General features: G+C 41.7%; 1 protein-coding gene across 10 annotated transcripts in view; it reads right to left on the bottom strand.

The window, feature by feature from the left end:
• JMJD1C (jumonji domain containing 1C) overlaps nt 1-22,293 on the bottom strand; it is a 331,267-nt gene that overhangs the window by 23,944 nt on the left and 285,030 nt on the right. For 9 of the 10 annotated variants that reach the window (XR_004001175.1, XR_004001174.1, XM_030568489.1 and 6 more), the window contains 11 exons: nt 20,443-20,644; nt 18,052-18,266; nt 17,423-17,575; nt 14,516-14,605; nt 12,873-13,000; nt 12,444-12,657; nt 11,717-11,931; nt 11,014-11,292; nt 3,505-3,673; nt 2,945-3,035; nt 2,522-2,652 (listed from right to left, as the gene is read on the bottom strand). Coding sequence is in view for 8 of the 10 variants with exons in the window: in XM_030568489.1 (XP_030424349.1) it covers nt 2,522-2,652; nt 2,945-3,035; nt 3,505-3,673; nt 11,014-11,292; nt 11,717-11,931; nt 12,444-12,657; nt 12,873-13,000; nt 14,516-14,605; nt 17,423-17,575; nt 18,052-18,266; nt 20,443-20,644 (1,887 nt within the window). In the remaining 2 variants the exon portion in view is untranslated. Of the gene's footprint in view, nt 1-2,521; nt 2,653-2,944; nt 3,036-3,504; nt 3,674-11,013; nt 11,293-11,716; nt 11,932-12,052; nt 12,157-12,443; nt 12,658-12,872; nt 13,001-14,515; nt 14,606-17,422; nt 17,576-18,051; nt 18,267-20,442; nt 20,645-22,293 lie in introns of those variants that run through there. The other variant, XM_030568494.1, reaches the window with a different exon arrangement.

The raw sequence follows: 22,293 nt of genomic DNA, 5'->3' as shown, positions 1-22,293 counted from the left end.
ATAGAGGTCAAGAGTCTCCATCCAAAATCTTGTTCTCTTCATTCACTTGCTGAGCCCTTTGAGGTCCAGAATAGCTCTGACACCCCCTGTGCATTTCTGCAAAATGAAAAAGATTGAGTAGAACCCTGAAACCATTCTTCTGAGGGAACACACTCTAGCATTCCCATATCTGGAAGATGAGATATTTCGTTCTGGATCAAATTGTGCTTTAAGGGGTTGCTGAAAATGGAAGACTGGATGAAGAATGGATGGGGTGGAGCCTACAGCTTGAGGAAATATCCCTTGCTCACTATACTCCTCACTCGTCTGTGGTCAATGTAAACCATTCCTTCAGGAAATGGGAAATTTTGTCCCCTAGTTTCAGTTCTGGGCAGAGTCTACATGCAATCTTTGTCAAAATGGGCTTGCAGGAAGGCTAAGATCACTCTGGATTTCCCCCAAAACTCGATTCTACTGTTTTCCTTTGGGGAATCCGTTGTCCCTTTGTTGGTAACGGTATGGTGACAAAGGCTGAAAGGAGCACCTCTGTCTGAAGGCCAGTCTATATTCTTTTCTGAGGGCACTGATCAATGAAAGAAAGAGAATGTTTGGATTTTGCAGCACTGTCAACCACCATCTTATCCAACTTTTTTCCAAAAAAGGGAGAGCCTGAGAACTTGGCCGAGCACAGCACCTGCTTAGAGTGAGCAGTCACCTTCCAGGGTCGGAGCCATAAGTAGAATCTGGCTACAGACCTGGAAACCCTGGTTTGGACTGAGGACTTCATTTGCAGCTGATACTTCAATGGATGCAATAGTGTTGCTAGAAAGCCCTTCTTTAAAATGGAACCAATGTCAGGGTAATCTCTGTTCTTAAGGGCTCTGAGACCTTCCGTCCAAGAGAGAGATGCTCTTGCAAGGCATGTAGCTACTAGGAATGCCCTGAGGGTGGCAGAGGCAGCCTTTCTGAGAGTGGCCTTCATCTTTCTACCCGGGGACTTCTTCAGGCATATTTCCCCTTCTGAGGAAATAACCACATCCCTTGCCAGGAATGCTACAGCTGTGTCAGACTGAATTTGAATCATGGAGACAACCTTACTGCACAGTCTGGAATTTCTCTGAGGGAAAAAACCTATTTTTTCCCAGACCTGTTTGGATTCAGCCCTCACCTTCCAAAGAGGAGGAGGGACAAGAGTCAGAAGATTTGTACCATCTGGATTTTCTCTGTTTTTCAGCTCTTTTTAGGCACAGAGGGAGTGTAGAAGCTCTGGTGTGGCTTTGGTGAAGCCTTTTGTGCCTAAAGCCATCTAAATGGATCTCTCTGAATTCTCCCCTGCTGGGCTCCATTCTGGGGTGAGGAGAGAGACTGCCAGAGCCCTCAGTCAAACCGGGAGAGAGGAAGATGGATTAGGAGCCCCAGGGCACTCAAGACCCATGTTAAGACTTGCAGAGGTATTGGGGGTTGGGGCAGGGGGCGGAACCTGTTAACCTGCAAGCCTCCATGCTTTGTTCTCCAGAATCCCCCAGGTCTTACTTCCTGAGTTAACTGGCTGGGATCCTCTTCATCTTTGGAGCCTCTCCCTGTTCTGCACGGGAATTCTTGGTCCATTTTTCCCATGATGGAGTCACAGCTGCCTTGGTGGGAAGGAGAACCCAGATGCCTGTCCAACTCATAGCTCCGGGATGTAATGGAGTGAGTATCAGCTCTCTGGGCACAACTCCCAGTCTATTGAGCCTGGGAAGGCTGCCTCATAAATAGAGTGCAGTTTAGATTTGATCCAGTGCTTTCTTGGCTGCTCTGCCATGCCTGTATAGGGGTAGAGGAGACGGTAGGTAGATGCTGCAGTGGAGGCTAAGGGTGATTTAAACCATCGGAGTGTTAACTAACCCAGGAGGAGGAGATATCTGAAAAAGGGAAATCTGCTCACCACTTCTGGAAAAACTAGGTAAAATATTGAAGAACTAGACAAATGAGGGTGGGAACAATCAACCTGTCAATTGCCTGCTGCTGCGGAGACGGAGAATCTGGCGGGGGGGGCATGGCCAGAACGCCAAAACATTGATTTGCCTCCTTGAGGTGCAGAGTGGAGAGGAGAGCCTAGACAGCCAGAACTGTGGGAGACACTGGCATGCAGAAAGACAGAGGGAAGCAAAGTCTGTTCTAAATAGGTTTTTTGAGTCTTCAACATACAATAAATATAGAGGCAGAAAAATTAAAAGACTTTGGAGTTCATTAATAAGAGAAACTGATAAAAGCAATATTACTCTGTAGAGAATGTCCACAACTGTATTAGAGAGGATAAAAAAATACAATGTATAAGGAATACCCTCATGCTTCAGGGCATAAACCAATCATTAACTGAGAGAGATTAGAAGAGATTTCCCTTATGGTCTATCCATAACTGCTTACTAAATGACAACTGCACCTTCCTCTTAAATCATCAAATGCTAGCCATGGTCAGACAGGATACTGGATTAAAGGGAACACAGGCATGAAAGGGTATGGCAATTCCTGTATTTCTATGGTATTAGTAGTTCCTTACCGTACGCACTGCATAATCTGGGTCCCAAATCTGGACGTACAAAAAACCCTGGTAAATGGGAAGCCAAGTTCAATTTTCCTTCTGGGTTACAATATTCTGGCAATGGTAAACTTTTTAATAAGTCTTCATACCTAGAGAACAAAAGGACGAAGATTGTACACCTCTACCTCGATATAACACTGTCCTTAGGAGCCAAAAAATCTTACGGCATTGTAGGTGAAACTATGTTATACTGAACTTGCTTTGATCCACCGGAGTGCGCAGTCCCACCCACCCCAGGCACTGCTTTACCGCGTTATAGCCAAATTTGTGTTCTATCGGGTGGCGTTATACCAAGGTAGCAGTGTAATTGGATGCATATGATTTCTGAGAGATGAATAAAAATCATCATAATGAATTTATGAATTTTAAATAAAGAAATACCTTGCAGGCATCATAGCCTTGAACTCTTCACCAGAGGGCCAGTCTTTCAGTTTTAGTACAACTGTTTCCCCACCTTTTATTTTTTGCCGTTCTGTAAACAATATACAAATTATTCAAAACTACATACATTGTAGGTGTTTTCTTTATACTGAACTGGACGATACAACTGAGCTTTAACTGCTCCATTCTGATCTCAGCTATACAAGTGTATATTGTACCATATCTTGGAAAATTAATGCATCTGCTAAGCAACTAATTTTACAAGCTCCAAGATAAGACATTTAAATAGGTGAGCTCAAAATTGGATATTTAATTTACTTTAAAATTCATATAATGATGCAGAAAATATTATGGTATAAACTGTATCTATGCCATCCTGCAAACGTACAAAATGCAAAGCCTCTGTACTCTCTAAACAGATTGGCTAAAATTTGTGTTTGAATTTAAATATCTTCAAAACCTCAAAATCTATGGTTAAAGCGTAACCTTTGTTTACACTTTCCAGCATATGTGGCTACGATATTTATGATTATTGGAATAATACACTTGAAATAACATACTTGCAACTTCTTCAAAACCATCCCAGAATTCCTTGACATTAGTGTTTGAAATAATGCTGTCTTGGCAGTTCAGGAGATCGGCTTTGTGGTCTCCAAAATCTAGGCTAATTGACTCTGCCTTCCACAAGTTGATGTTCATTTTCTTGTGCACTCCAGACACTAATACAGGCTTAAAAATAAATAAAGCAAATGTTAAAAGTCTAATACAAACTGCATTTCCAGAGGGTGCTTTTTCAATTAAACCAGAGTAAATAAATACATTCTAGTCTTGGAATGAAGTCTTGGGTCCCCTGAAGTCAATGGCAAAACTGCCATTGACTTCAGTATGGTCAGGATTTCATTGAGAATTTTTCTGTTGCCTAATCTTCAACACGATTTCAAAGAATCCTTCTTATTTATTAGTAGTAATTACAGAATTTGAATCAAATATCTACATTGACACTGAAAAAACTATTTGTGACGTGCCTTACAAACTTCTGAGCACAGTAATAAAATCTATTAAAATATACCTTTCAATATGGGGAAAGGGCCAATATATGCTATTTACGCATCCTACTAATTCATTCTCCAAAAGTTCAGATATCTAAGCAGTCAGATATTAAACAGTGAACTAGAACAAGCACAAGACTAACAATTCATGCTCTGTAATAAAAAGTTCAATTATTTAAAATGTATAAATCTCGTTGAGTACAGTGTCACACTTTCAGTTATCCTCAGCGCACATCATAATTCTTCTGCAAACTGTTCGTGTTGTAACCATCCTTAGAGAACATTTTTTTCTAGTATCAGTGTAGATATTTCATTCAAAAACTAATTACTAATGAACTGAGAAAAAACGGTTACCTGCCTTTTCGTAACTGTTGTTCTTTGAGATGTGTTGCTCACGTCCATTCCATTTTAGGTGTGCGCGTGCCCACGTGCACAGTTTTTGGAGATTTATGCCTTAGCGGTATCTGTAGAGCTGGCTGTGGCGCACTCTGGAACGGCGCTCCCATGCGGCAATATATCAGGCGCTGCCTGCCCTGGCCCTCTCAATTCCTTCTTGCTGACAACTCCGAAGGGGTGGGAGGGTGGAAAATGGAATGGACATGAGCAACACATCTCAAATAGTTATGAAAAGGTAGGTAACAGTTTTTCTTCTTCAAGGGCTTGCTCATGGTGATTTCATTTTAGGTGACTTACAAGCAGTATCCACAGAGGTGAGCTTGGAGTTCACAGCTTAGCGGCTTGCAGTACTGCCTTACCGAAGCCAGCATCATCCTAGGCCTGCTGCATCAATGCATAGTGGGATGTAAAGATCTGGACAGAAGACCAGGTGACCAGAATAGGCACATGGGCCAGAAAGGTTGCTGCTGAAGAGGAGTCTTGTGCCCTGGTAGAGTAGGCAGTGACGATTGAAGGGGGTGGCACCTTTGCTTGGTCACAGCAGAAGCGAATGCAGGCAGTGATCCAAGAGGAAATTCTTTCACCTTTCATCCTGTCGACCACAGTGATGAACTGCATCGACTTACGGAGTGGCTTCGTCCTGTCAATGCAGAAAGCAAGAGTCCTGATGTGTGGGGAACACAGTCTATGCTCCTTCTCTGACTGACTGGTCTTCTTTCCAAAGCCACATAAGTAAATGTCTTGGCTTGAATGAAACAGAGACTACCTTGGGAAGAAAAGCTGGGTGCGGCCTTAGCTGAACCGTGTCCTTGTAGAAAACCACGTATGGTGGCTTTGAGGTGAGTACCCAAATCTCGGCTACTCAGTGGGCCGATGTCACTGTGACCAGAAACGCAACCTTCCAGGACAGGAGAAAGAGAGAGAGTAGGAAGCCAGAGGCTCAAAGGGGGACCCGTGAGCTGCCACAGCACCAGATTCAAATCCCAGGGCTCCCTAACTTGCAGGTGGAGGTGCTCTAGGCCCTTAAGGAATCTGGCTGTGATATCCTGAGCAAAAACTGATCTGCCCTCGAACAGCAGGGGGAAGGCTGAGATAGCCACTAGGTGGACCTTGACTGATGAGGGGGACAAGCCTTGGAGTTTGAGATGCAGGAGGTAGTCTGGAATAAGCTGCAGCGAAGCCTGCTTGAGAGGAATACTTTCGTCCGCAATACAGCAGGTGAACCGTTTCTGCTTGGCCAAGTAAGCCACTCTGGTGGAGGACTTCCTACTTCCTAACAGGACACGCTGAACACCAGCTGAGCACTGCTGCTCCTACATGTTTAGCCATGCAGCAGCCAGGCCATAAGATGTAACACTGCCAGGTTGGGGTGCAGAATACTACCATGGTTCTGGGACAACAGGTCCAACCTGAGCAGTAGCTGGAACGGAGTTGCCACTGAGAAGTCCAGCAGACTGCTGAACCAGTGTTGGCACGGCCATGCTGCCACTATGAAGGATGACCCTCACCTGGTCCTGTTTCATCTTTGTGAGGACCCTGGGCAGCAATGTCACTGGAGGGAAGGAGTCCATCAGAGACCCCAATCACAGAAGGAGAAAGGCATTCTCTGTCCATGCCCCCAATCAAACAGAAGAGATGGCATTTCCTGTTCTGCCTGGACATGAACAGGTCCACCTGGGGGAGTTCCCCATCTGCAGAAGAGGGAATCGACCACCTCTGGATGAAGGGACCACTTGTGGCAAGAAGAGATTGTCCTGCTGAAGCAATCAGCCAGAGTGTTCTTGGTCCCTGGGAGGTGAGTGGCTACGAGACGGATGTTGTGCTGCAGACAGAAGTCCCAAAGCCAGAGGGCTTCCTGACAGAGGGCAGACGATCGGGCTCTGCCCTGCTTGTTGATATAGGAGACTGTAGTTGTACTGTCTGTCAGGACCTGCACCACTCTGTCTTGAATCTGAGGTAGAAAGGCTTGGCAGGCTAGTCGAACTGCCCTGAGTTCCCTGACATTGATATACAAGGCACGAACGTGACTTGACCAGCGACCTTGAGTGTTGAGAGTGCCCAGGTCCAATGCATCGGAGACAAGGGTCACCGACGAGGCTGGGGCCATGAAGGGAACTCCTTCCACCACCGATGTGGGATCCTGCCACCAGAGGAGGGATGACAGTATGCTGTCTGGAATCCTGACCACCCTGTCCACTCTGTGCCGGTTGGGGATGTAGATCAACGCCAGCCCTGCCTGTAGGGGGTCTGAGACAGAGACATGTGTGCCAGACCATGTATGTACATGCTGCCATGTGGCCAACAGTCTCAGGTGAGACGTGTGAGCAATGGTGAGCAGGTGGACCCGCAGGCCTGCGATGAGGTCTGCCATAGCCTGGAACTGAGTCTCAGGGAGGAAGGCCCTGGCCTGAGTGAAGTCAAGGACCGCTCCAATGAATTCTGCATTGCACTGGGGTTAAGGATGACTTTCACGACAGGTGGCACATCGAGATGCCTCCGCACCTGATCTGGGGACTGGCCGCTTATCATCCAGTCATCGAGGTAGGAGTATACGGACCTCTGACAGTTCAGGTAAGTGGCCACTGGTGCCATACACTTTGTGAATACTCTCGGGGTCAACAAGAGACCAAAGGGCATCACCGTGAACTGGAAATGGCACTGGCCCAACACGAAGTGGAAGTAGTGCTGGTGCCCCGGGAAGATGGAAATATGGACGTATGCATCCTTTAAATCAAGGGTGACATACCAATCTCCTGGATCCAGAGATGGAATGATGGAGGCTAAAGAGACCATGCAAAACTTCAACTTCTTGAAGGACTTGTTGAAGTGACGCAGCTCTAGGATGGGTCTGAGGCCCCCCTTTGCCTTCAGAATTAGGAAGTAACGGGAGTAAAACCCTCTTTCTTCCATGTTCCAAGAAACTTTTTCCACTGGCCCCAGCCACAGGAGGTTTTTGACCTCCTGAATGCAGAGTTGCTCATAAGAAGGGTCCCAAGAGGGACGGAGAAGAAGGGTGGGAGGGATGGTCAGCTATAAACTGCAGGCTGTAGCCCGATGAAACTGTATCGAGCACCCAGCAGTCCGAGATGACATGGGACCAGGCCAACTGGAAAGGGCAGACGTGGTTGAGGAAAGGGAAGGTTGGATCCAGTACACTGACTGGCTGAAGTACCATCCCTGAGCACACCCTCAAAATGACTGCTTCTGGCCTCCCTGACTTCTGGGAGGGTCAGGTTGGGCAGTCAAGTGGGAAGAGGACGGGTAGTGTCTCTTAGGCCCCTTATCCTTGTCCTTCCTCCTGTAGGAGTCAGACTTGGGAGACCCCCAGGACCTAGACTGCAACTGAGGAGGCAGCGGCAGCAGTCAGAATGGCTTCCTGGCCTGCTGAGGGGTGTGCAAGCCCAGGGAGTGGAAGGTGGCATGGGAGTCCTTGAGTCCATGGAGCCTAGAGTCAGTCAGCTCAGAGAAGAGCCCCAAACCCTCAAATGTGAGGTCCTGGATCGTGGTCTGCATCTCCTGGGACAGCTCAGAAGCCTGCAATCAGGAGTTGCGTCTCATGGCCACTGCCAATGTGACCTCCAGGGCAGCCGAGTCCATCGCATCCCAATTGGAGGACTGACCAGACCACTGCCGTGCCTTCGCTCACTAACGCAGCGAACTCTTGGGCATGGTCCTGTGCGAGGGCCTCTGTCACCTTATTAAGGGAGTCCCACAGGCTAAAGTTACAATGTTCCAGCAGGGCCTGGTGGTTAGAGACCCTAAAGTGTAAGCTGGCCGTTGAATAAACTTTCCTGCCAAACAGGTCTAGTCTTTCAGCCTCTATTTTTTGGCGTTCCGCTCAGGTGGCACTGTCTGTTCCTTTCGTTCACCATGGACATGACCAGTGGAGCTGTGGGCAGATGAGAATAGAGATACTCAAAACGCTTTGCAGGGACATAGTATTTCTTTTCCGCTTTCTTTGACATTGGCAGAATGCAGGAGGGGGTTGCCACACTGATTTGGGATTTCTGAGCACCCCTGGGTGGACAGGCAACACAATCTTAGCCAGTGCGGTGGCCGAGATGACACTGAAGAGATCTGCCTCCTCAGCGACTTCCTCAATCTGCAGGCCAAGGTTGTCAGCCACTCGTTTAAGGAGGGCCTCGTGCCCCTTAAAATCGTCCAGAGGGCTTCTAGTGTGGGATGGCCCAGCTACTGCCTTGTTTGGGGACGATGATGATAACTGCAGGGCCTGTGGGAGGGTGTTGTCTCTGTCCTTGTCAGGGGAGGGCTCCCTCGGCGTGGTGCACTGCCTCAGCACCATGATCTGACAGCAGTGCCCCAAGCCCGCTTGTCCAATGAGGCCAGGGAGGGTTGGCAGTATTGGACCGGCATCACCGGTACTCCCCCATGGGTTCCAGTACTGCCACTGGGAGAGCAGGTACTGTCCCTGCTGCATCAGCACTGTGGCTAGTGCTGTCCCAGTCTCCTGCGCTAGTGGAGAATTCTCCCTCCTCAGCGACGGTCCAACCCCGATCACTGGCTCTCCAGCAACCATGGCGGGGCTGTTTACACCTGAGTCTGTCTACTGACCTTGGTGGGCGGGGTGATGGTGAGCAGTGCCGCATGCCCGAGGAACGGTACTGGGGCAAACGAGACCAGTGCCGAGATCCTGAACGACCCCTCCAGGACTGTGACCGATGTTAAGGAGATCACCTGAGGGTGACTAGTGCCTCGGTGACCTGTGGATAGATGTTCACCGGTACCGGCGGTACGGGGAATGGTGCCTCGAGTCCCGAGTCCCACGCCTAGTACATGGGAATCTTGTCGGGAACCTAGGCCTCCTCACCAGAGAGCTGGGGTGCAGTCCCTAAGGTCGCGACGAAAGAGGCCTATGGTCTGGTGACCAGGAGTGTTCTGTCAGCCTATGCTTTTGCACCCTGTTGGGCTTACCCTTTGGTGCCAGGGATGGAGCGGCTTCAGTCACCTTGAGTGACTCTACTAATTTAACATTATGACTATCTACTATGAACTATATACAACAACGAACAGAATGAAGTCTATGAGGAAAAACTGCTATTGCTCTTGTGATGCAAGACAAGGTACTCCAACCAACTGTCACGGGCGGTAAAAAAGAACTGAGAGGGTTCAGGGCTGGTGGCACCTGATATACCGCCGCATCAGAGTGCCACTCCAGGGGGCGCCACAGCCGGCTCTACAGATACCACTAAGGCAGAAATCTCCAACAACTGTGCACATGAGCCTGTGCACACTTAAAATGGAATTGACATGAGCAAGCACTCAAAGAAGAACACACAATACTGAAGAGCTCAAGTTTTTTGCTACACATTTAGTGCTTCTTAGCATATGTATTTACATTTTCTGCTTATACAACCTCAGAAGCTAGTAAATGTGGCAGACCAGTGAGACAAACTTCAGTTTTGATTGATACAACAAAACCACCAAAAGGAACACAATAATTACATTTATTAAATAACCTATAAAATAAATTTGGCTGGTCTCTAATGATAAGAAATTTTCCCCAGTGCATAGGGAGCGTTATCACTCAGTTCCTCTAGATTTTGAGCTGTCAATTTACTTTAGCTTTCAACACCTAGAACTTAAGTTTCTGTTTAAACAAAAATTGCATTTCCAACCCTTACTATTGTGAAAAACCATTTCAAACATGAACACACGAAGTTCTGTCCAATGTCATGTATCCATCTTTTCTTTAAACAGTCTCATTTTCTAATCTCAGTCAGTCTGGATTATTTTCATTCCCCCATCCCAGTTTCTTCTGTAACTGCAAATGCCTGTTAGTAATGTATATAGTTAGAATGGCTAATTTAATTCCATCTTCTAGTATTATAATTATGAAGAGAAGTGCATTTAATATGCTGTTTCTCTCCCACAGCACCTACTGCCAACTAAAATCTGATTTTTCTATTATCTAATTTTAGGGAGAATAATAAATGGAAAAACTTAATAAATTAAAACTAACTTTGGATTATTTTTAACCCATATTTCTTTACACTTGTCTAAATAAGAAGTCTAGAATTTCTCCAGTTATCCAACATAATTTGAACAGTCTGCATCACTGGATCCAAATAATCTATGAATATATTTTATAACCTTTTGGAAAAAACTCAAGTAATTACATTTTTATTTTAAACTCTACTTTCAGTACATATATATTCTGTATTTGCCAAGGGTGAACAAAAGATGTGTATTCAGACTTCTTCCAGTAGTCTTTATATTCTTAGATGTTAAATTTATTTATTTCTAATGCCCTACATTAAAAAAGAAAAGAAAAGAAAAAAAGAACTACCAATCTTGGGAGGTAAAGTTCTAAAGGTCATGCTACTGAATTAGGGGAAGTTTGTGTTGGTGATGGAGGGAGAAACTACTGCTGATGGTGAAATAGTAATAAGATGATGAAAATACCTGTTCACTTTACTGACTAATTAGGTTTTACTACCATTTTACTCCTGTTAGCACTGCTGAACGAATACAGCTGAAAGTTTGAATTACCATAATTTTACTTGTAAACTGGGCAGAATGGATCTGAAAGTCTCAGACACACAAGCATGGAATCCTATACCTAGAGTCACTTTTCATAATCACCTTTCAATATAGAATATGTACCTTTCCTTGTTTCCAGCACTCTTTAAAGAGTTTCAAGTTGCTGCTGTTCTTATGATCTTTGAGCCACAAAATGTGCTTATCACAGATCCATGAATGTGGAATATCACTATAGAATTTACTGCAATCATCCAGAATAGACTTTTGACCATCTTTTGGTCCATCCTTCAGTTCAGATTTTACATTTATCTTTGGTGGTCTATTTGGTGGAATCTTGTTTTCTACAACTGAAGCAATTATGTCATCAAGAATGTTTGGCACAGTTCTTCCACCTTTGCCACCCTTGTGGAAAAACAAAAATAGTTTAATAGGAAATTTCAGATTTACCTTCAACAGAATGTCAGAAATATTAAATATAAATAAAATCTATATACTAATATACTGCACCCACAGAAATGTTTACTGAAATAATCATCTGGAATCAGGCAACTGCAGTTAAAATGACAATGAATATATTCAACTCTCTTTAAAGTACTAAGTCAATGTTTAATCTAAATAAATGTCCAAATTGTTTACAATATGTATCAATCATTAAACATGCACATTACCTTTCTTTCAGGGAAGCTTTAGTGATATTTACTTACATATCTAATTATAAATTAATATTCAAAGCATGTGTCATTTAATTAATTAATACATCTAATTAAATTGTACCAAAACATTGTGTGAATTTTCAAAACCCCATGCATTCTGGTAATACACTCACTGTTGTTCCTGTAGAGTAAACTGGAGCAAAAGCAATGCCAGCATCTGTAGAGCCCAGACGCAATTTGCCAGCTGTTGTAGTCAGGAGATCTCGTAAGGTTGAGCCCTGTTCATTGTTCTGGGACACAGGAGGAGATGTTTTACAATTTAGAGACTCTGAAATGTTTTGGTCTCTCTCTTCTTTAGTATGTTTTCCAGGAGGACATTCTTTATTTTCTAAAATAAAAAATATTTTTTTTTATATTTACATGATCGTGTCATGATGTAGAAATTCGAACACTGGCATCCTGCATTTTATAGTTGTGGTAATATACTGTAGCACTAGTGCTTTATTCACCTGAAAACACACCAGAGGATGAATTAGATCCTTCAAAATGCAGTCAAACAGTGTACCCTGAAAAGGCCTTCCTCAACATCTCAGACATGTAGCTGAGTGTGCACCTGTCACAAATGAGAGATGCTGTAGCTGAGAGGGGCTGGGAAACACTAACACATTACACATGCATTCCACTAGTGGCTTCTCTGTTATATTCAACAAATAATTAATTGATAACCAGTTCTGATGCCCCTAGAAGGCAGCACAAAGTTTATAAGATTAGGGAATGTGACATTTTAATTACTTATGACACAAATCATACCCAATATGGAATTTTTTTTATAGTGAGTTCAACAGAAATTCCTGGAGCACCCAAAACCACGCACTGACCATTAGCATCTCTAATATTTACCTTTTTTTTCCTCTCTGGCTTTTTGCTCTGCTAGATCAGCTAACCAATGCAGTGGTGACTGGGATTCTGGTGGAGTTAACTTGCTGTCTGCGCTTACATCACTCCCTGGACTTGTATTGCCATTTGTCTCAGACTTTTGAGGGGTATTTGGCTGCTGAGACTCAGGCATGCACAGAGAAATTTTGTTACTGTGATTAAGGACATTCTGTAAAACCTATAGAGCAGAATAATTTTATTTTTAAATATAGTACTTTGTTTTAATATGAGCAAAAAAGTAGCAACAATGGTAATTTGCCAATATATTACACAAAATAATAATATAAAATTCATGAAAAAGTTCTTTTATTGATATTCAAATTTTTAAAAAAATAAACAATTATCAACATGTCTAAACATTAAACTCCGAACTTAAATATATTATAGACTCACCTGAGAGACACCATTCATTGCAGGGAACTTCCCAATTAGCATGTTCTGTTTGCTGGTACACTGACAGTAGGATTTAATCTCAAATTTCTCTCTAAGACTGTGCATTGCATCTAGAAGATCTGTCAGAACTATAAGTTAAAGTAGGAATAAAGAAAACCATTAACAGTTCTTTCATGAACAATGTAAATTTATTTTGTGATCCTCTTTACAAAAGTGTGATGGTGTTATAAAACTATTTATATTCCATACCAAAAGCTGAAAAGATTCTTAAGCACTCACAAATCAAGAAACAACAAAGTTAAGATTGTCCTCTTAGTCTTAATTCTGCCTCTTGTACGAGCTTTAAGATATAGTATTTAATTATATAATCACATACTATTTTTCTGCATGATCCCCACTTGGTTCTGTGTGGAGACGCATCTTGACAAAAAAAACGTGATGCCCACCCATACAGTCACCTCTTACCAGCATCCTAAATGGAGTCTCTGCTGCAGGAGAACCTGTTTGAGACCCACACACAGGCCCTGGCCCCCAGCGAGGTCTTCTACTAGCTGATTGTCAGCCAGAAGGAGGTGGGTGAACAAGGGAGGATTAACGATAAGACTAATACTTATCGGTTAACTATTTAACCATTTAATATTTTACATCCCTATTTAAAACACTACATAATAATGGATGTGCACAAGGGGACAGAACAGAGGATAGGCAGGCAGTCTTAACATTGGCATTTTCTGAGATGAGTGCTTCATTTGGCAACTTAAATATTTTTAACACAATTTTGGTATGGCATTTGTGTGTTTGAGAGTTAGAAATCTAAATTTGTGAAGTTTGCTTGGAGGCCCTAACTTTCCCCTGAAATAATACCAAGCAATAACCATAAGATTATATTTATTATGTGTTTGTTGTCCCATTTAGAATGATTTTACTTAAACTGTTTAAAGACATTTGATTTTTATTTTTTTTCCCCTTATGGTATCACTAAAGGGCCGAGTTAAGGTTCTTCAGGTGCCCCAATTGTATTAGGTATTCCATACCTAAATGTTTTGATTTCTTTTAAGTTAAAGTCTGATATTTTGGAGGGTTACAAAGCTTGTTTTGGGGATAATTGAAACATTCTTGTATTTCTTTTTACCCTAAATTATACATTCATACTTTCAACCTAAACTGCACCACAATAGTTTCACTATCTGAAAATTTTCTACTTTTTAAAAAGTTTATTAATAATTTCACTCATGAAAAATAAACAAGAATCCCCAAAAGAATGTTACCATGTAAAGTTTCTATTATTGGAAAGCATATAATGTCAACACAATATTTTTTTTAATTTTAACGTTTATGGTCAGATTTACTAGTACATTCTCACTGCTTTAGACCACTCTGGAGAAGATTAAGCAGGCAAAGTGTAAACCCTACTTTTCCCTCCCCCCTGCCTCCCTGTTCTCTATATTTCCCCGCATACACATCCATCAATTCTCACCTCTGCACCAATCCCTAATCTGTACTCCCCACTTATTTGGTGAGGATATATTGTGCTACAGCTAGCTTTGAAAAGTAATATCAGAAATTACTAGAACTTCTAGTAAAATTAATGTGGTCTTTCCACACAAAGAAATGATGAATAAATTGTTTTTATGTGATCATACCAGAGCCTGGAATAATCTGAGTTGGCATCAAATGCTTGTGATCATGAGGCTGTCCTTTCACACATTTCATCCAAGCGTATAATTCTTTATCTGTAAAATAACAGCATTCCCAGTTATTTTATTTCACTTGTGGCTTTATTACTTAAATCATATAAATCACAGATATTCCCAATCCATTGTTTAGAAGCCTCTACACTTACACTCCTCTGAGGTTCTATACTGGTATTTTGTATGACAAACATTTTGTTTGTAACAGTTTGACAGAGAAGACAATCAGAATGGGGTTTTAATAAAAATAGAAGCAAAGACAGTAGCATCCACAACACAGATCCTTGCTTATTCATTTTATTATATTTAGATCTGTTATTTTTGCCTGAGTAAAAAATCCATCATACAGTTGCCATTTAAGCAACTAAAGTTAGCTCACTGAACAATTCCTAACACAGTATAGAAAGATGAGTAGATGATAGCTTGTATTGTCAAAATCTCTCCTGTTACAGTAGTACATAGAGGCCCTACTGAGGGGGGCCCCTTTTAGCTAGGCACTGTACAAACACATATTAAGTCAAAGGCAAAAGGTGGAAGAAGGAAAAAAAAGCCAAGTCAGGGAAGTGACTTGCCACTGATCTGCTGTGTTATCTTGGGCAGAGATGGGAATGGAACCCAGTCCGATATTCCATCTACTGTACCATGCTACCTATCTTTAATGGATCAAACCTATTTTCAGTTTTACTCAGCTATAGCAATATATGTTGCATGCCCCAAACAGGCAGGCTAAGAGATATGTTCGGCACATTTTATAATGTAAGGAAAATATGCTTTAAAATGTACAATGCACCAAATACCTCTCTTTTCCTGGATTTAGAAACATTAAGCATATACTCTTAAAAGTGAAAGAATTGTGTAACTCACTTTGCAGGACAACTTTAAAGTATACAATTTCAAAACAATCATGTAGGTGTCATATACCAAGAACAAAATACCACTATCGTACAACAGGTCTCAAAACATTTACTCAAATTTTATTATTAGCATATTACATGCACATTTTGTAACTGACCTTTTGAAGAATGCATAGAAACTAGAATTAGGAAAGCCTTCCCCTACTGATATCTAGCAATGTTTGTACATCAGTCAACAGAGCATCCCGTGGCTACAGGGGGTTGTGCTGAGCTAATTACAGAACTAGAAGTTATTCCTGATCATAGTACAATACTCAAGTATTATGCCTAAAGTGCCTGACAGCAAAGTTAAAAATATAACTAACTCATCTCTCATTTTGTATAGCTGCATGTGTAAAGACAGCTTCATAATTGTGTATTTTCCTAGTCTTTAATTTTGCACATTTAATAGATATTATACAACAGAACAATCACTCACAGGTTGCAGAACTAGTAAATGTTCAAACAGTGTTCTCAAAAAATAAAATGCTGACAGACATAGCACATTTTGGACAATTCTAAAACTAAAATTGATGTTTGGTTATGCAGGCTGTAGACCAGTGGTCCCTAACCTTTTCAGTGCGCCGGGCACCTGACGACTAGCCACCGAGGAGCGTGGCTGCCGGACAAGCAGCTGCCGAAATGCAGCAACACCAACAAGCATTGCCGCTGAAATGCCGAGAGGTAGTGTCATCAAGAGGCGTCACCACTGAAAATCAGCAGCATTTCGGCGGCAGCACTTCTTGACTTTGCCACTTCTTGGCGGCATTTCGGCAGCTACTCTTCTGGCAGATAGGAGGTGGGAGCACATAGATGCCATGGCGGGTGCCATGTTGCCTGTGGGCACCGTGTTGGGGACCCCTGCTGTAGACCATGCTTTCCTCCCAGAGCCAGGAATGCAACCCAGAAATCTTGATACCAACATTCCAGTGTCATCTCTCACATAGTTACATAACCCCCGGCAAACAGTTTGTCATGTCTCCCTTTACAAGATCATCCACATAAAAGACACTTGCCTGTTTCAATCACAAATTACTCCTATAACTAAATCAGAAGAGGTCTGAGCTGCGGAACTGACTGTTGTGGGTTCAAACCCTGCTGCTGACCTATGTAAGAGGGAAAATTTAATATAAAAATTTATAGGCTGCAGTCCTAGTGAGGCAGAGACCCTTGGTCAGGACTCTGCTGTGCCCTACCAGGACCACAGTCTTCCCTACACCTTGTGACCGCTGGGATCGGGTGTCACTGGCCCTGCGTCAGTGCAGGTAGCCCTCCAGCTTTTTGTCACAGCTCCACTCACTCACTCCCGTGATGGTAGGGCTGCAGAGGACTCCCTGCACTATCACAGGAGCCATTCAGCAGTTGGGTGGCCTCTCCTGCTTCCAGGGGTCTCTGTTCTATTATTCATGTTGGCATTGCTGGGGGATAAAGAAGGTATTTTAATACTGTGGAGGTTCAGATAATAGGGTTTTGGAAAATCAGGAGTATACTGTACTACATAAAATTATTTTCTTTTAAGATGGCTGTTGGTCTGTATCACTGGTCAGAGGTTCACAAAGAGAGGTGCTCAAATGAAGACAAGCCTTCATGGTAACAAGTGGTTAGCATACATAGAGTGGAGCACGTGGAGTCCCAGTATAAAAGAGGAAGAATTGCAAAATTTAACCTTGAGACAGATAAGGGCAAGAGGTCTAAAACCTGGGAGGATGTATTCAAAGAAAACAAAAAGGGTAGAGGATAGTTAGCTCCATAACTGTGACAGTTCTTTTTGGAAGGGTTGGTTTTATATATTATCATGACAAAAGCAAGAAAGCTTTGAGAAATAAGAAAAAGTTGTGCTTTACGCAAAAAGAATAGCATTTATTGGTTACAGAAAGACACCGAACTTTCTGGAGCAGCAATTCTAGAACATGTTACAATAAACAACACAGAGAATGGTCTAGTTCATGTAAAATTATAAACTGACCTCTAGAACTCTTCCTTTCCTTTGCCTTATAACAATCTAAGCAGACCACAAACCCACATTTTTGGCAGACCCAATGAATGTTAAACAATGTGGCTTCACATGCATCACACATCTCACGGACTCCTCTCACTGCTCTCTTCCAGGCAATTTTGGCTGAAACACAAAATAAACAGAAGTATCAAAATTTAAAGGCAAACATCTGTAAACTGTAGCACAGAAATAAATGTTCATCTAAAAATACCAATCATAATTTTCCTCTCAGAAGCAAATCCAAAAGTGACCCTATATACACAAGTCTTAAATATGCAAAATTTGACTGCATTATGACTATTATGTAGCAAAATTCTGTGTTAAGAATCAATATTTTTGCAAAGAAAGATACAAAAATCAATGACAAATACTAACTAGAAAATTTCTGTAGCAAAATACAGAAATAATTATTCCCTCTTAAACAGGATATGTGGCACACGCAGACAGCCTTTCTTAATGCATTCTTGTAGTGCCAATGAAAGGATTTAGCATGCAGCTACATTGAATATATGGAATGATCAAAGAGAAGCCTAAAATCTGAGCTATAATCTTTCATGTAGAATTATAGAATAATACAAAGAATATAAAGATTTCCTTACCATCTTTCTTCACCCAGGACATGGCTGTTTTCTCAGATGTTACTAGCTGACAAAATTTATCACCTATGATGTCTAAAATGTATTTAGAAGTTTCTAGGTCTACTTCATCATTTTCATAATTGTCATGTGTCCACAAACTCATTGCTTCATCATCATATTGGTCAGGAGAAGAGAAACCATCTATCCTAACCACTCCATTTTTACTAAAAGACAACCTAAAAAATGGAAACAAATAGTTTAACTATACATCTCATTATACTTTACACTCTAAACTTTGTTTGCTGTTATTAAAAACCATTTTAACGAACATGTCTGCATGCAGTCTGCATATATTATACAATGCTATTATAAAAGAATACTGAATAAAAGGTTAATCAGGTTCAATCTTTGCAGTAACAAACAAATATACCCTTTCTTTCCTTCTCCCTGTCCCCACCCCTCACATTCTTTTTTTTTCTTTTATTATTATTATTATTATTATTAAAGTGAATCTAATGTTCTATCAAGTGAGGAACTAATAGTACTGGCTTCGTCCAAGCTTCCTTCCACTGTTTTGTCAATACCCCTTCATTTTTGATCTGCAATGCCTCTTTTGTTTCAATCCTGTTTCCTCTCTAGAGTGGAAACTGATAATTGTATGAAACTGAATTGTTACTTTAAGATGTAGATTAAGTGACTTGGATGAAACCAAATTCATATTTTCACATGACCTAAACCAGAAACCTCAATACAAGTCCTCCAGAGTTGATGATAAGACTAATACTAACTTTAAGGCAAACAGGAAAAACAAGTTTTCTATAGAACAAATTCTGTTGCTACAAAGTTCAGTTTTAAGAAGAAATAATGAGGACATTCTGAAACTCAAGAATAACTGCTCAGGTAAATCACTTGTTCAATCCAATTTACTTGACTCTCCCTTTAACACTTATCACCACATAAATTAATAAACTGATGCCAATATAAGGCATTTCTCTCTTTTTTTTTTTTTCCAACCAAGTTTTGATCTAATTCATTTCTCTGATTCTTGGAGGATGGCTGACAGTGATCACTCAATCTGTGCCTATTTTCTGTATATTAACACTCCTGCCGGTCAAGTGAACAAAGATCTCAAACCTGAACTTGGGTTTCTATATGGCAGCATAGATTATTACTTCCAGGCAACCAGGTCAGCTCATTTCTTACCTTTGAAATGCCTAAAATTTGTATGGTGTCCTACTTTGTATCATTTTAATTAAAAAAAATTTGAAATATTTTCCAAGTAGTTGTAATGGTCTCTCAGTAAGCCTGTATCAAAGCAGTATTGTTGAACAATATAATCCCTTATAATACAGAATAATTTATACTAGTTTATTTATAAACAGATACATATATGAAGTATTTTAGTAGTATGAGCATCAGTAAAACTCAATGTCCTACATTCAGGACTGAAGTGTAATTTATGACCACTGTTACACTATCAAAAATGATCCCCCTCACCTTAATCAGCAGGTAGCAAAAATAATCCATTGATTTTTATTACAGTAAAGCCTGATAAGACTCTTAGAAGTAAAGCAATCTTGATTTTAAATTCAGATCTCATGTCTATGGTACAATGAAAATAAACTCCTTTTGATACTACATTTAAAATTAAAGTTTTGTTTTTTTTAAAGTAAATGATCGAATTTTAAAATGGTAGCAAAACTCTTCTATGCTTTCAGTTAACCTCCAATACTCTCTTTCCTCAAAAGAACAAATCTAAGGAGAACACAGCAGTCCTTTCAGTAAGCAGGTCATTGCCATGTATGTATACTTTAGTACAGAAAAACATTTTAAGCCAAACACTGAAGTAATCAAAAATCAGTCTGTGTAACAGCAACTGAGTGTTCAAATTCTTAGTGAATGAGTCTACATTGGTAAGTATTCCACTTGTACAAGTCAACACCTAGTTTTGCTCTACTTCCACAGTAGCATTGTATTGCACCAATCATGGTACAGTGTATTCTGGGAAATCATCTTCTGCATACGTAGGCCAAAGGCAATTGTAAGAAGAAGGGGTCAAATTCTCACTGTTGTCTAGGGAAACTCCCATAATCATGCCTGAGGGGTATTACCAGAATTGAGTGATTTGTATGTGAATTCAAGGCTCTTTCCCACCAATTTAAGGATAGAGTAATGATTTCTCTCTCTAGGCTAGACTGAAAAAAAAACACTACTGCATCTTTTTTCTGGCTCAGGAAGGCTGGTTAGTTGTTCAGATGTCTTTGGTATAATGCTGCAGTTTTACACAAAGCCTGCCTCTTTCAACCTACAACAGGGCCAGTACACAAAAGGAACTGAGAAATATAAACATGACTATAAGGAAGGGGTTTTTTTAAACCAAAAATTAACTTTTTTAAAAAATAGCGAACTTACCGACGAAAGTAATAAAATCTACAAAATACTGGAGAATGAGTTGGTTCTTCACCTTTCTTACTTCTAATGAGTCTACATTCTCTGCATTTCTGCAAATTGGGCCCTATTTCAGAGCAAGAGTCATCTTGCAAAAAGGATTCTCCGGTTTGCTTCAGCTTCTTTACTTTGCGCCAATCTTTTAATACTGAACGAGGTATGCCAGCTGAAAAAACAACAAAAACTTAAGGCAAGAGAAATTTACAAATTATCTATACGTAGAACTCAATAGGAACAATAAACCTTCAGCATTTCTAAAGTGAAGCTACCTTTACTTGGTGCCTAACTTTAAGCATCCAAGTTTGAAAAATGTGGCTACAAATCTAATGTCCTGTAGATAAAACTGCTGTTAACCATTTTATTGCTGATTTACATATCACATATGTAAACCAAATGTACTTTTCTCTTGTATTTGGTATATCATTTTGGTAGATATTCCACAGAAAAGTGTGGCCATAACACATCATTATTCCAGAACAGTAATGGGATTCAATAACAAGGAGAGTTAAATACATATGATTACTTTGGTGCAGTTCTATGTAAAGTAACTGGAATTTAAACAATTTGTTCATTATGTACAAGGAAGAACAGAATCCAGCTCTCAATTGTGTTGGTTTTACAAGTCTAACAGGAGCAAAAAGCAATAACAACTTATTTTTATCATTTAACTCAGCAGATCTGAAACTGAATACACACAGGGAGCAGATCTGTCGAGTATAATGCTGCAATTTTCAGAATCACATTTCAAAGTAGAAACACAATTTAAATACACACTGCTATTTGGCCAATCTTTCATTTTAATAACTTTTACAAGCAGTGCTCTGGTGCCCGTGTGCTCCGGAACGGTGTTTTAGAACTTTTTTGGGAAGATGGAATGGTGTTCTACTACTTCGGACAAGGGTGCAAGGAAGAGGGAGGCAGCCTGCTTCACCCCCATCCACTTTTGATTAGTTTTGAATGGAGACCCAGCAGCCACTGCCTCCTCTTCAGGCCAGGCCTGAGACAGCAGCATGGGCAGCCCCATGGCTGGGGACCCTTCTCTAGTACAAGATTCCAGCTAGGGCACTTGAATCCCTACCCATCATGGGAGCCCATGCCCGAGTCCTGGTGCTGCAGGCTGGAAGGACAGGCCATAGCATTTCTCTGAGGGTCCTGCCACAAGAGGGTCAGCAGCTGGGGGATACTGTGCAGCACCAGGGTCTTCCATGAAGAATGGGAGGTGCTGGGAGTTCCATGAGGCGTGGGATCCTGGGTGGTGAGCTGCCTGCATTGCTATCCCAAGCATGGCCAGGAGCAGAGGTGGCAGCTGCTGGGCCTTTCCTAAGAGCTGGCTAGGTGCGTGGAAGAGAGGCTTCCCCCTCTTCATAGCAACCCTGTCCCTACCCCCTATATGGTCAGTGCAGCTGCACCACTTCCTCCCTCCCCTGCCAGGCTGAGGAGCAGGGGAGTGCCTTTTGCCACTGTATAGACTGAAGGGTCCTGCCAGGGGCATAGTGCTTTATCCTAATCCTCCTCCGCTGCCTGTGAGTGAGTGAACCCAGTGTCAGCAGGCTCCACGGGAGAAGTGAGTTCTGGCACATTTTTTTTAGGATTCAAGCGCTGTTTAAAAATGGGATTAGTTTTATCTGCACGAAGAGATGGGGTATCAGTTCAAACTGCCTTTACTCCTGAAAGTCCATATCCCGTGGAGCTGGGCAAAACTTGCATATTAGATATTGGATGGTTCAAATGTTCAGGTGCTAACATAGGACTGTACAAACTTGGATTGAGTTCTGTTTCCTACAGATTTCTTGTAAATTTTGACAAGTCACAGTG

This window comes from Gopherus evgoodei, chromosome 7, assembly GCF_007399415.2.
Source record: "Gopherus evgoodei ecotype Sinaloan lineage chromosome 7, rGopEvg1_v1.p, whole genome shotgun sequence".
Taxonomy (NCBI): Eukaryota; Metazoa; Chordata; order Testudines; family Testudinidae; genus Gopherus; species Gopherus evgoodei.
The sequence above is the reverse complement of the archived record's forward strand: the minus strand, read 5'-3'. Positions and strand labels throughout refer to the sequence as shown.